The sequence below is a fragment of the Macrobrachium nipponense genome, chromosome 6 (genome assembly GCF_015104395.2).
Source record: "Macrobrachium nipponense isolate FS-2020 chromosome 6, ASM1510439v2, whole genome shotgun sequence".
Classification (NCBI taxonomy): Eukaryota; Metazoa; Arthropoda; class Malacostraca; order Decapoda; family Palaemonidae; genus Macrobrachium; species Macrobrachium nipponense.
The window spans coordinates 103,199,635-103,212,134 of record NC_061108.1 but is presented as its reverse complement, the minus strand read 5'-3'; the positions used below and the strand labels follow the sequence as shown (position 1 = coordinate 103,212,134).

The window sequence follows — 12,500 nt, the reverse complement described above, 5'->3', positions numbered from 1 at the left end:
TATTCCTCTAAACTACTTTCTCCTACCGTTTGAGCTCATTCCCGAATTTCCTCATTAGTCTCTCTCTCTCTCTCTCTCTCTCTCTCTCTCTCTCTCTCTCTCTCTCTCTGAATCACGCTTTCCCGTCACTTGAGCTCATTCCCTAATTTCTTCATTAGTCTCTCTCTCTCTCTCTCTCTCTCTCTCTCTCTCTCTCTCTCTCTTCTCTGAATCACGCTTTCCCATCACTTGAGCTCATTCCCTAATTTCTTCATTAGTCTCTCTCTCTCTCTCTCTCTCTGAACCACGCTTTCCCATCATTTGAGTTCATTCCCGTATTTTTCATTAGTCTCTTTCTATCTCTACACACAGACATTTTCTAATTGCTTTTTTACCTCCTATATCTAAATCTAAACGTTATCCTTTACGTAGGACGTCAACTGACATCATTCACGGCCTCGCCTCTTTCAACTCCTAGTTTAGGCTCCGGAGTAAACCATACGTTAGTCCATTCCTATTCATCTAGAAATAAGATGAGGTCACACTGACGCCGACTACGTTCGCTGATTACAATGTGACCACGGTCCAGACCGTGAGTGTGACTGAAAGTCGCGCTAAGGCTGTCATACTGGTGAAACTTTATTTGGACACTGTCTGGTAAGGGGTCGTGGCCATTCACTAAAATGTTGGAGGCTCTGGCAAAGAGGGCAAAGGTTTCACGAACATTTGTCGTGAACTCGTCGTATATCAATCATAACGGTCAGCTGACAACGCCAAAAATAACCCCGTTCCAGCATGGCCCGTCAAGGGTTATAGTAATGTCTACCAAACGCTTTCATTTTCCCCTCCGGGCTCTTGGCTCAACTGGTGTACTATCCAAGAGATTCTCAAAACTTGAAAAGCTTTGAGAATCGATTCGAAACATAAATAAGTTCCTTTAGATGAATAAAAAAAGGATGACTGTAAGGCGTTCACACACAATTTGAAAAAGATATTTATCGACGAGTTTACGATGCCCTTCAAAGTTTTGTAGAGCCAATATTAATTAAAAGGGTGTATCAACTTACGGGTTCCTCCTAAAGACCGGCTATTATGATACATTCTATCAAGGGAACCGAAATGCTAAATAGACAAAAATGATATTCGAAACCTTCAACGATTTATAAACGCTGTACGTAATTCAACAAAAACTGCCAAAACGACTCAGAGATCAAATGCACATCTACTTATTAACTTCTGACTTTATAATCAACTAAGCACAATGGCAGAGCTGCCCGACAAAGTGACGTGGGTTTCAAAGTCTGTTACGACGTAACAAATATCTATCAAAAAAAAAATTCACTCACAGAAACCGTTCATGGCTTCAATTCAGTGTACTACTAAAAGTTCACCTATTAATCTCATGAAATGAGCTGTTATTTGCTGAAGGCACATGAAAAACTTGAGGTTTCTGATGATTACGGTAAAAAGTTAAGTATATCTTAGTTTTGCCAGACCACTGAGCTGAGTAACAGTTCTCCTAGGGCTGGCCCGAAGGATTAGATATTTTTACGTAGATATGAACCAATTGGTTACCTAGCAACGGGACCTACAGCTTATTGTGGGATCCGAACCACATTATATCGAGAAATGAATTTCTATCACCAGAAATAAATTCCTCTTGTTCCACGTTGGCCGAGCTGAGAATCGAACTTCGGACCACCGGATTGGTAGCCCAGCGCGAAATCCACTCGTCCAACAAGGAACTAAACAGTTTATTAACAAATATGTATTTGATAATTGTAAAAAAACAAAAAAAAAATTCCATTAGAGTTCTGAGGGAAACTTCAACTCCAAATAGCACCCACGTTCTAACCCAATAACTCAACTAACAAACATTAATGCTCATATGCTCCCACGTACACATCTGTCGCTCATTTGCTCAGTCTAAAAATTAAATTCGTCCCATAATAAATATCACACAGTCTTTGGAGTAAACCTAAAAACAATTTGAAAAATCCTGAAAACAAAAGCCTACTATTTATATCCCGTGAAAACCAGCAAGAAAAATCAAAGATATAATTAATGATTAGGACGAAAGAAATAATAAGTCAACGTCAGAAGACCTGTGGAAGAGGGTACAAAGCAAGGAAGGCAGGAAACCCATAAATCACTCTTAAATATGAGAGAGAGAGAGAGAGAGAGAGAGAGAGAGAGAGAGAGAGAGAGAGAGAGAAAGACTGTTAGGTGTTAGGGGGAGGGAGGTTTTCAAACAAGTTCGGACCAACACCTGACGCAGCTGCGAGGAACACTTGTGACAACCGTTCTTACTCACTCTGCAAGTGCGCCCGAGTCCACAAACCCCCCCCCCCCCCCCCCCCCCCCCCCCCCCCCCCCCCCCCCCCCCCCCCCCCCCCCCACCCCCCCCTATCCAAGAGGTGGCAACACATCAGGCGGAGGCTATATAACATGATATACATTTATTCTAAATGGAATTTAAAAAAGCAAGCACACAAAACTATTTCATATCTAATACATGTATACATACATGACACATAATTTTGAGTCACAAAGGAAGTGGCTTAAAATGGCGGCATTCAACGTAACTTACCTTGGCTCATGTATACATTAGAACTAGAATGAATGAACACATGAATATGAGTTTTCACAAAAATAATTTTCTGACTCACATCGGGATCGAATCCCGGTCTCTAAAAATGACAGGCTGGGGCTACCAATTGGTAGCTTCCTGGTCTTTCATTTGAGAGACCGGAGTTCGATCCCGATGTGAGTACAATATATATATATATATATATATATATATATATATACATACATATATATATATATATATATATATATATATATATATATATATATATATATAGTAAAGAATAAGGTATCAGTACTTGCCTCCTCCAGGGCTGATGGCGACTCGGCTGATATAGTACCATCTGTTACGAAGGACAAAAGCTAAAGTCAGTGTTTGCAGGAAACAATAACAACAAAAAATAATGTTCATTACTATTATCTGGTAAATCGAAATACCATCAGTTAAAATTAAATTAGTCTAAGTTGTCTAATGGATCAAGTAGGTTTTGAGTGATTGAGAGAGTTAGAGCACACACACATTATATGTATGTATGTAATAATATCAGCTAGAGGGTAACATCACGTTCAGACATGCCAATGCCTAGGGTGATCCTAACCTCTCGAACCACTGCCCCTATATAAATTCTCCAAATGAAAGTTCTTTGGTCATAGCTTTGATCCAACAGATAACATCCTAGGGGCGGGATTTAATTTTGAATCTCCGCCACTTCTAAGAGTATGGGTAAGGTAATACGTTTGTAAGAAACTAGTACTATTTAATACGTCAATAAAAAAACTATGATAGATTCACATCGACCGTGCATTTGATGTCTGGGCCAGTCCCTTACGACGCTCCTGATTAGCTGTTGAAAAGCCAATCACATTGCTGGAAACTCTCAGTCTCTCTCGACAGTTCACATGGGTAGGATCTATGTTCCACCTCTCCTGAGTGATATGTCTTTCAAAAGTATCCCTCAGGAGAGGTGGCACATAGATCTTGCCTATATAAACACTCGACAGAGACTGAGAGTTTCCAGCCCAGTGAGTGGCTTATGAAACTATAGTACTATTTAATACGTCCGTAAAAAACTAGTACTATTCAAAATATATTGTCAATATGATGATAATCTATCGTTTTCAAATAAGAAATTTCAGAGGGAACTAATTCCCAGAAATATATGTAGAAGTTAAGTCACTCACTTGAACGGCTGTTGCTACACCTGGGTCGTGTGAGGAAAAATGAACGCCACAACCGGCATGAAACGCCTATCAAAATACAACCACTTCCACCCATAAGAGTAACACCACATACAGGATAACCCGGGGATTCATCGCAAATTCTCTATGTTACATTATGAATAAGATGAATTTATCCGAGCTATTTAACGGCCATATCTTTTATATCTTTATTAATAGGTGATTAAAGTTTTAAATCATTAGGGCTAACCCAGAACCTGGTGGATCCCACGTGACTTGATCGCTTATGCTTTAAATGTGATCAAGTTGAAGCTATTATTCCTCTTCCATAGGTACCTGGAATGTGACATATTCACGCTTTCATTTTGCTTTATTTTTCGTCTTCATTGTACCCTGCTTTTATAGTTCTTAAAAAGATTAAATTGACATAAAAACACAAATCCATAAATATAACAACATACAAATAAAATATATGTATATATAAACATACATACATACATACATACATACATACATACATACATACATACATACATACATACATAATATAAAAAATCTCTCTCTCTCTCTCGCTATATATATATATATATATATATATATATATATATATATATATATATATATATATATATATATATATATATATATATGTGTGTGTGTGTGTGTGTGTGTGTGCGTGTGTGTGTGTGTGTGTGTGTAATCAACCAGATTGCTGAAAGTTGATTCTGGCAAAATAGATTAATATACGAAAGTATTAATCAAACTAACAAACACGATATTTCATAATTATTCGTAATGTGTTAAGAACTTATAAACAAAGTCAGTTAATAAAATGACACGTAGTAGTAGATGAAAATCGTCACCAACAATCAATCAAATATGCAGCATTTAGGTGGAGTGTGATGTGAGATTGGTAGCCCTGAATGGTGAGTGCGCTTTTACACAGTTGGTGTGTGTCGCTGGCACACCTGAACTTGCTTTCCCTACGGAACATAGATATCTCTACGTATGCATTAGTCATGTTAAAAAAAAAGTCCGAATTACAGCTCTGGGCCAGTGGCAAGCCCTCCAATACTTCATTACTATAAAATATAGGATAAATACGAAAGGACATTTATGAAAAGAAGCTGATGTTTGAACAATGAGTTTTTGTTTTCTAACTCGAGATCCTTATTCATTTAAAAAACTTTAGACTCTATATATTCTATATAGAGTCGGTAAACAAGAATTACGGAACACCCCTTTGACCTTACAGGGAAATTCGCACAGGGAGGAAACTGGCCAAATAAGGGTCAACGAACGAGTTAAAACACTTGTCCGCCCTCACGTATCAATGGGAAACCTGCTGGGGAAGTGATTCGGCCATCATACTCGAACAAAAACAGCCATATATGTACAGTCACTGATGCATACACTGGATGTGAGTTTCTGTGCGTGGATGGATATTTGCATGAGTATCCGAGAAACTCAGACCAGTATAAATGACATAAATGCATACACACGTTAGTAATATATTGAGTAGAGCCACACCACCTCAGCTCAGAATACTTATACAAACAAGCACACACAAAAATACTGTATATTATTATACATATATATATAAATATATATATATATAATATATATATATATTATATATATATATATGATATATACTATATAATATATATATATAATATATATATATATATAATGTGCGTGTGCAAGCACTTGCAATTATTTTTTGTACGAAATTTTTCTTTAATGGCAACTATAAAAACTTGTTAAATATGTTAATACTACACAAACAATTACCAAAAATGTGCTAATTTTACTGCAATGGTATCAAGTCAGAGAGAGAGAGAGAGAGAGATAGAAAGGGAGAGAGAGAGAGAGAGATGAGGACGAGAGAGAGAGAGAGAGCCATTTCATTCGAAGAGAGAGAGAGAGAGAGAGAGAGAGAGAGAGAGAGAGAGAGAGAGAGAGAGAGAGAGAGAGAGAGCCATTTACTCGAAAATAGAGACCATTCACGGAGAGAGAGATGAGAGGAGAGAGGAAAAGAGATGGAGAGAGAGACGAGAGAGAGAGAGAGGAGAGAGAGAGAGAGAGAGAGACGAGAGGAGCATGCAATTAATTTGCTCCAGAAATAACGTCTGCTGTTTTTCAAGCTATTTTGAAACCGACGTCCAAACGCCAGAGCGACTGACCTTTCTGGTGACGTTGCCCTCTCAGAGCCAACAACTGCTGACGGTGCTGATCCTGTAGAAGAGCCACTTGTTCCTGGTGGGCGTCCCTCAGGGATCCCAGCTCTCGTTCGAGGTCCTCAACGCGTCGGGATAACTGCAGAAGCAAAGAGAGAAACGGTGTTATTTCTTTACCTACTGAAATAAACTGTCTATGAGGACAAGTTTAATAATGGACTTATCCATGTTAATAATTATACATCATAAATTTTTCATTATAGCCATTTATATATACGCAAAATGAAGTATTAACTGACATGCAAAATTTAATTGGTCGCACTATACATATATATATATATATATATATATATATATATATATATATATATATATATATATATATATGTATATATATTATATTATATATATAAATATATATTGTAGTGAATGCACGAATTTATTTTCCAAATTAATTTAGGGTTCTTGAATTCATTCTTATTTTCATATATATATACATATATATATATTTATATATATATATATATATATATATATATATATAATATATGTGTTATATATATAATATATATATATATATATATATATATATATATATATATATATATATATATATATATATATATATATATATATATGTATAATTAAATTCTATTCCATCAAAAATTGAGAAAAATCATGTTAACGAGCTCTCTCCTTTCACTGAATTAAAACCACTGTCCCTCAAACCAAAAATTGGACCTAAAGCTCCGGAAACGCACGGGTGTAGCGTTGGAAAATTAAAATGTACTGGGTATCAAAGAGCAATATGTCTTCGTATGATGGCGAAGACTCATGAATCATAAAATACAGTTACACTCTTGTAAGTGTGGCATAACCTATGGATGGTTACGAGAGATAAATGACACTAGACGAAAAGGTGCTTTGGTCACAGTTCTACATATGTTTCCATTTAGGTCTTTCATCACAACACCGTCGCTACGGCGAAATGTGACCAGTGCCATTTATCACTGGCATTTCTCTATTCCTTTTGAAAACTCAATCAGACCAGCAGTGCTTTTCATTTAGGATAAATATCACCATCTATCACTTGATTCCCTAACCGGAAAAAGGAACGACACCACAAATTGAGAGTGAAAAGGTTCGAGATGCCTAACAAGAAGGAAATCTAATAGTTGCACAATGAAACAATTGTCAGGAGATGGTGGATAGCCAGATGGAAGAAAGAGAATAGGAATGAAGGTCCAGTAAAAGGCATGAAAGAGGTTGCAGCTAGGGGCCGACGGGACGCTCCAAAGAGGGCGACAAAGCTTTGTAGTAAAGCTATAACAAGCGTTTGAAAAGAAACCCAAACAGCATATCTTAAAATTCTGTAAAGTACAGGTAACTAAAGTTTTAATGGCTTATGTAATAGTCTTTTTAACTTCTTAAAAAATAAGCTGAGTAACGTGTATGGGAGTCTCTGAATGAGGATAAACAATAAGCACTTGGTTATGCCCACTCGGTCCTTTTTTTTTTATTTCATTATTATATTTTTTTAGCTTTATACGAGGCCGTTCATACCGAATCATCATCGTCCCATATCTCTGGAGGATATTCCGTAGAGCGTCCTGTCAATACGTCACTAACAACGCATGGCTCATAAACTGAAAACAATACCTAGACTATCACACAAACAAAAAATGACTTCCTGGAACAATGCTCTCTCTCCCTCTTACGTACATACTATAGGAAGTACAGATTTTGCAAACACACATTCATCCATCTCTCTCTCTCTCTCTCTCTCTCTCTCTCTCTCTCCTCTCTCTCTCTCTCCTCTATATATATATATATATATATATATATATACACACACACACACACACACACGTACATATATGCATATATACTCTCTAAATACACAAACACATACACACACATATACGTATATATATATATATTATATATACACCAGTACAAGATCTTCGACCAAATTCTGGAATCTCTTCCAACTGACCATTCCAGATCGGATTCAGAACAGAGGACCTTAAATCCAAGCAATCCATGACGCACCCATTATGAAATAATCGTTAATTACACACATTTTTTATGTAAGTTGAAACCCAAGAGAACGTGCAACCAAATATTATAATTTAAATACTGCAACTAAGCAAAAAGAGTGCTCCGCTCTCACAGAAGTATCAGAAAAAAAAGAACCGACTAATAGGCCAACTGTTACAAGACGCAGAGAAAAACGAGAAGAAAAAATAATACCGTAGCTTGACTGAAGGAAAGAAACAGCCCCAGTGCAGTTAATCAGACATATGGCTTGAAGAGCTAAAATGCACTTCTCATCTTCTCTCTGCTAAAAAACATTCTTATGTTCCGTCGACTCTCGCCTATATTAATAACATGCCACGAGCAGTCTTTATTACCATTATGTAAACCTAAAGTTTCATATACAGGGAACTTAATTATTATTTTGAAGTATTATAAAAATTAGTATTTATGTATGTATATGCCCTCGAAAAAAATTCAGAAAAATGAGTGTGTATGTGTAGAGAGAGAGAGAGAGAGAGAGAGAGAGAGAGAGAGAGAGAGAGAGAGGAAATTAAAGGATGGAAGAAAAACATGTCGTATGGACGCCACACAACAAAAATAACAAACAAAAATGAATGCAGAACAGAGAGTGGGAGAGGTGACAGACAAGTGTAGACATCAAGACCACAGTACAACGAATGGATCACCAAAGGACAGGATGTGAGACAGAAGGGAAAGGTTAGGAAAGCAACAGGAACGCCAAACCCCCCCCCCCCCCCCCCAACAAAACTTCCTCTGGACCTCGTTCCTTCCCTCGACCCCCAAACCTTCCAGACCAACAACGCCACTGGCAGCGAAGGAGAAAAACGAAGGCCGTGTCAACACCGGTATTGAACTGCCTGTCGATATATACAGCAGTTTAACGAACTCTGACCTCGAATCAATCCGCCGTGAAAAAACCATCTCTCACATAAATGGGGGAATGAGGTGCCTCGGGGAACGACGGACTTGGCAAATGTAAACGCCAGGTTTAATAGCACGAAAGGAAAACAGTTGGTTGAAAATATGAAATAAAATTGTATATAGGAACGTGAAATTATATTGGTATTATATAATATATGAGAAAAAGATTAAATACAAAGTTCACATTAATTGTCGGTATTTTTCAATAGGATGGGGTTGCATTTTCCGCACAATTATTCGATAAGAGGATCTCCAAATAGCAAAATTTTAAAGAGATTTGTATTTTTCGTGACATACAAACCTAAAGTTCTTTCCACAGGATCCAGCTCGCGGTCGCAGGCTAAATCTTAAGTAAAGAACGAAGGGTTGTATTTGTGTGGGGAAAATTAATTCTTATTTGTGCGTTTACAATTTTCTTATCACTAAATAAGATTAGAAAACTTATTAAAGACGAATAATACTGAAAAAGAAAATATCACTAACAATTATAATCATGAAGTTACTTATATAACACGACTTTTAAGCTTCATATCAGAAATAGGCACCGATTACTTTTTTTTGGTGCCACTTTGGAGATTCAAAGAAAAAATGCATAGAAAATGAAAATTCTACTCGGAGATGTCGCTATATGTAAATTTAAATAAAAACCGTTCCGCAGAGCCATCCTCTAAGGAAGTGTTTGTATATCAATTCGCACATAACTCTTCTTCAGGGTCCACAAAAAAATTGTAAATATCGACAGTAACTATCCTAAGTTATAAAGAATTACAGGACAACGGTAATCAAAAAAAAATATGCATCGTATATAGATGAGATTTCTCTTTATGCAGGGAACAACAGACGGTGTACAGGTGGTTGATCCGTCATGGAATACATATAGTGGTATATGCAACGTATGAATTAGGATGAGAAAAGAGACACTTCAGAATAGGGGAAACAAGAAGTTAGCAAAACCTTTACATGATATCTAGAAGTCAAGAGTAATATGTATGGAACCCATAGTTGGAAAGTACGGATTGTTGGGCAGGATATTCTTTATGGAAGAGAAGTGTGGCTTTTAAATACAATTAAAAGATACTGAAGTTTTATGTTAAATGGTATTGCACATTGTATGTAGCAGAGCAAGATGAATGACAAAGATAAGAAAAACGAAGCTTTTAGCATAAGTGAGAAAAAAAGGCATCAGTGTAACGAGTTGATGCGGTTTATTTGTATGGTGTTTCTACGTTGCATGGAACCAGTGGTTGTTCGGCAATGTGACCAACGACTTTCCGTGACTTCCGAACCACGTCGAGAGTGAACTTCTATCACCAGAAATACACATCTCTGACCCCTCAATGTAATTCCCGAGAATCGAACTCGCGGCCACCGAGATGGCAGGCCAAGACCATACCGATCATGCCACTGAGGCAATGCGAGTTGATGTGGTCCCGTGAAGTGAATGGAGGACGAAGGGTTGGTGAAAAGCGAATCATTTAAATGTGGTCAGGGGTGTCATGGGGGGGAGGGGGGCACTTGCCTCTCAAGACACTGATGTCTCCCCCACCCCCCCGCGACTTGGTTTGGCCCCTAGCCTTTGAAATAATAATAATAATCAAATTCACTCCAAGGTGAATCGTATATGGCTTCAAAATGCTAAAAAATGGGCACAAATTTCCAAAAATATCTCGGGGGTCTTACAGCAGGCTCCCTACCCCGTGCTGATTTCGATCACTTCCCCACCCATACCCTTTGCCTCCCCAAGAAAAATCTGAAATGACGACTCCAGATCATGTGGTTGGGAGGATAACGGAGGGGAAAAGCTGTAGGTGCTACATAGGTGAGGTGGAAGATGCTTTTTTACAGGACGCTAATAAGCAACAGAGGAAAAGAACAAGTCACAACAATATAAGCATATGTCCTAGAGATGAAAAGACCAGAGCCCAAGCCTCTTCTCCACCCACGTCAGACGTAGAGAAGCAAGGCATAGCGCAGATGACAACTCCACAGGTAGACCGACCTCAGACAGACCAGTCGCCATAAAACAACTCCTTAGCTCACAGAGACAGTAAGAAGTGCCAGTGAAAATCTATCATCATCACCACCTGAGCGTGGCTTGGATTCGGGACCCGCTCAGTAGAAAGCAATCGGCTGTATCAAGTCTTGACATTCGTCAGGAAGTATAGTATTCTTTCAAATAGAGGTCAGGGGGTTTTATGAGCTGATGATCAGCATTCAGCGTAAATACGCGTGAAATGTCTTGCGTTGGGGTATATTTGATTATATCTGCTTCATTCCAACATTCTGACCCCTGAAGACTTCTCAATCTCTCCTTCATTCCAAGATGAAAGAATGAAATACTTTTTTCACAATAGAACCTTTCTCATTTTCTAACGTTTGTGAAACTTCTCGCCACATCGTCGTATCTCGGCGTCTTCAGGTTTTAACCTTTCAAACAGTTTCCCATCATTCGCACACTCGTTTACTTTACTCCTCACTTCCAAAGATAAGAAATCGACTGACCAATCTTTGCTTCTATAGATACTTCTGCTTGGATTTTCCAGCCCCTTTCCCCACCAGCTTTCTTCCTTGTTGAACCCTTTCATGGAGTCATCTTTTCTCTCATCCTGCAATCAACCTCATCATTTACCCCAAAGCACACAGGCATACGAGTCGACCACTTCCGCTGTTTTTTCATTCATACTGATATTCGGAACTCTTTGGTCTGGACTTCATACTCTCCTCGAAAGAAGCCATGCCTGCACTCGCTGTCAAATAAAGCGTTAGAAAAACATTTTAAACTATTTCACATGACTTACTTTTCTTCGTCATCATCAAAGACCATTTCATCAGTCAGTCAAAATTATATTCAGATTCCCTTTTCATTAATACGAAATCACACACACACACACACTCTATATGCATAGACCAGGATACTTTATGACTCTCCCGAATTCTCTTCCGTGAAACATTATAACTTGAAAATCGTCACATTCATACTTATTCTCTTTAAAAAAAAAAAAAAAAAAAAAAAAAAAATCCAGCGCAATTTCAAAAAGGAAATTCCTTCCAACCTCCTGTGGCGTTAATGATATTGTACATAAAATTCTTTGTACTTTTAACCTTATCTTGTGGCTTTTAATCATTGCTGCCTCCAAAAACGAATTTGGATGGAGGTTGTGTATATATAGTGCTTATGTTTACACGTGTGTTTGTTTGTTTGTGCATGTTTGACTGTCTTTCTGCAGGTATACAATATATTTCCGAAGTTACTTAAGGGGTTAAAATTAAATTCTGCGTTGCACTCCATTATTTTTCGGCAACATTTCAAGTTGAGAATATTATCCGATTTTTCTTTTTATTTCGACAAAAATCATACCAAGATCTTTATAAATACTTTCACCAACTTGCGTGTATGATTTCCTGAGGACACTGAAAATACCAAATTCCTTTCTACTCGCCAAACGAATATTCTATCACAATGCTAAGTAAAATAAATAGTATATAATGAAATGGGAAAAGTATACTTTTCCTGACATGGCAGTCAAGATGCACCACTATCAACTGGTAAATGCTGTAAAAATACTTAAGTAAATCTATTCATATATATAT

The 12,500-nt window shown here is 37.6% G+C and overlaps 1 protein-coding gene across 1 annotated transcript in view; it reads right to left on the bottom strand.

Annotated features, from left to right (window-relative positions):
* Positions 1-12,500, bottom strand: part of LOC135216771 (thyroid receptor-interacting protein 11-like) — a 238,047-nt gene that overhangs the window by 89,038 nt on the left and 136,509 nt on the right. The window contains exons 5-6 of the mRNA XM_064252246.1: positions 5,934-6,066; positions 2,872-2,912 (exon numbers count right to left, since the gene is read on the bottom strand). Of these exons, the coding sequence (XP_064108316.1) occupies positions 2,872-2,912; positions 5,934-6,066 (174 nt within the window). The remainder of the gene's footprint in view (positions 1-2,871; positions 2,913-5,933; positions 6,067-12,500) is intronic.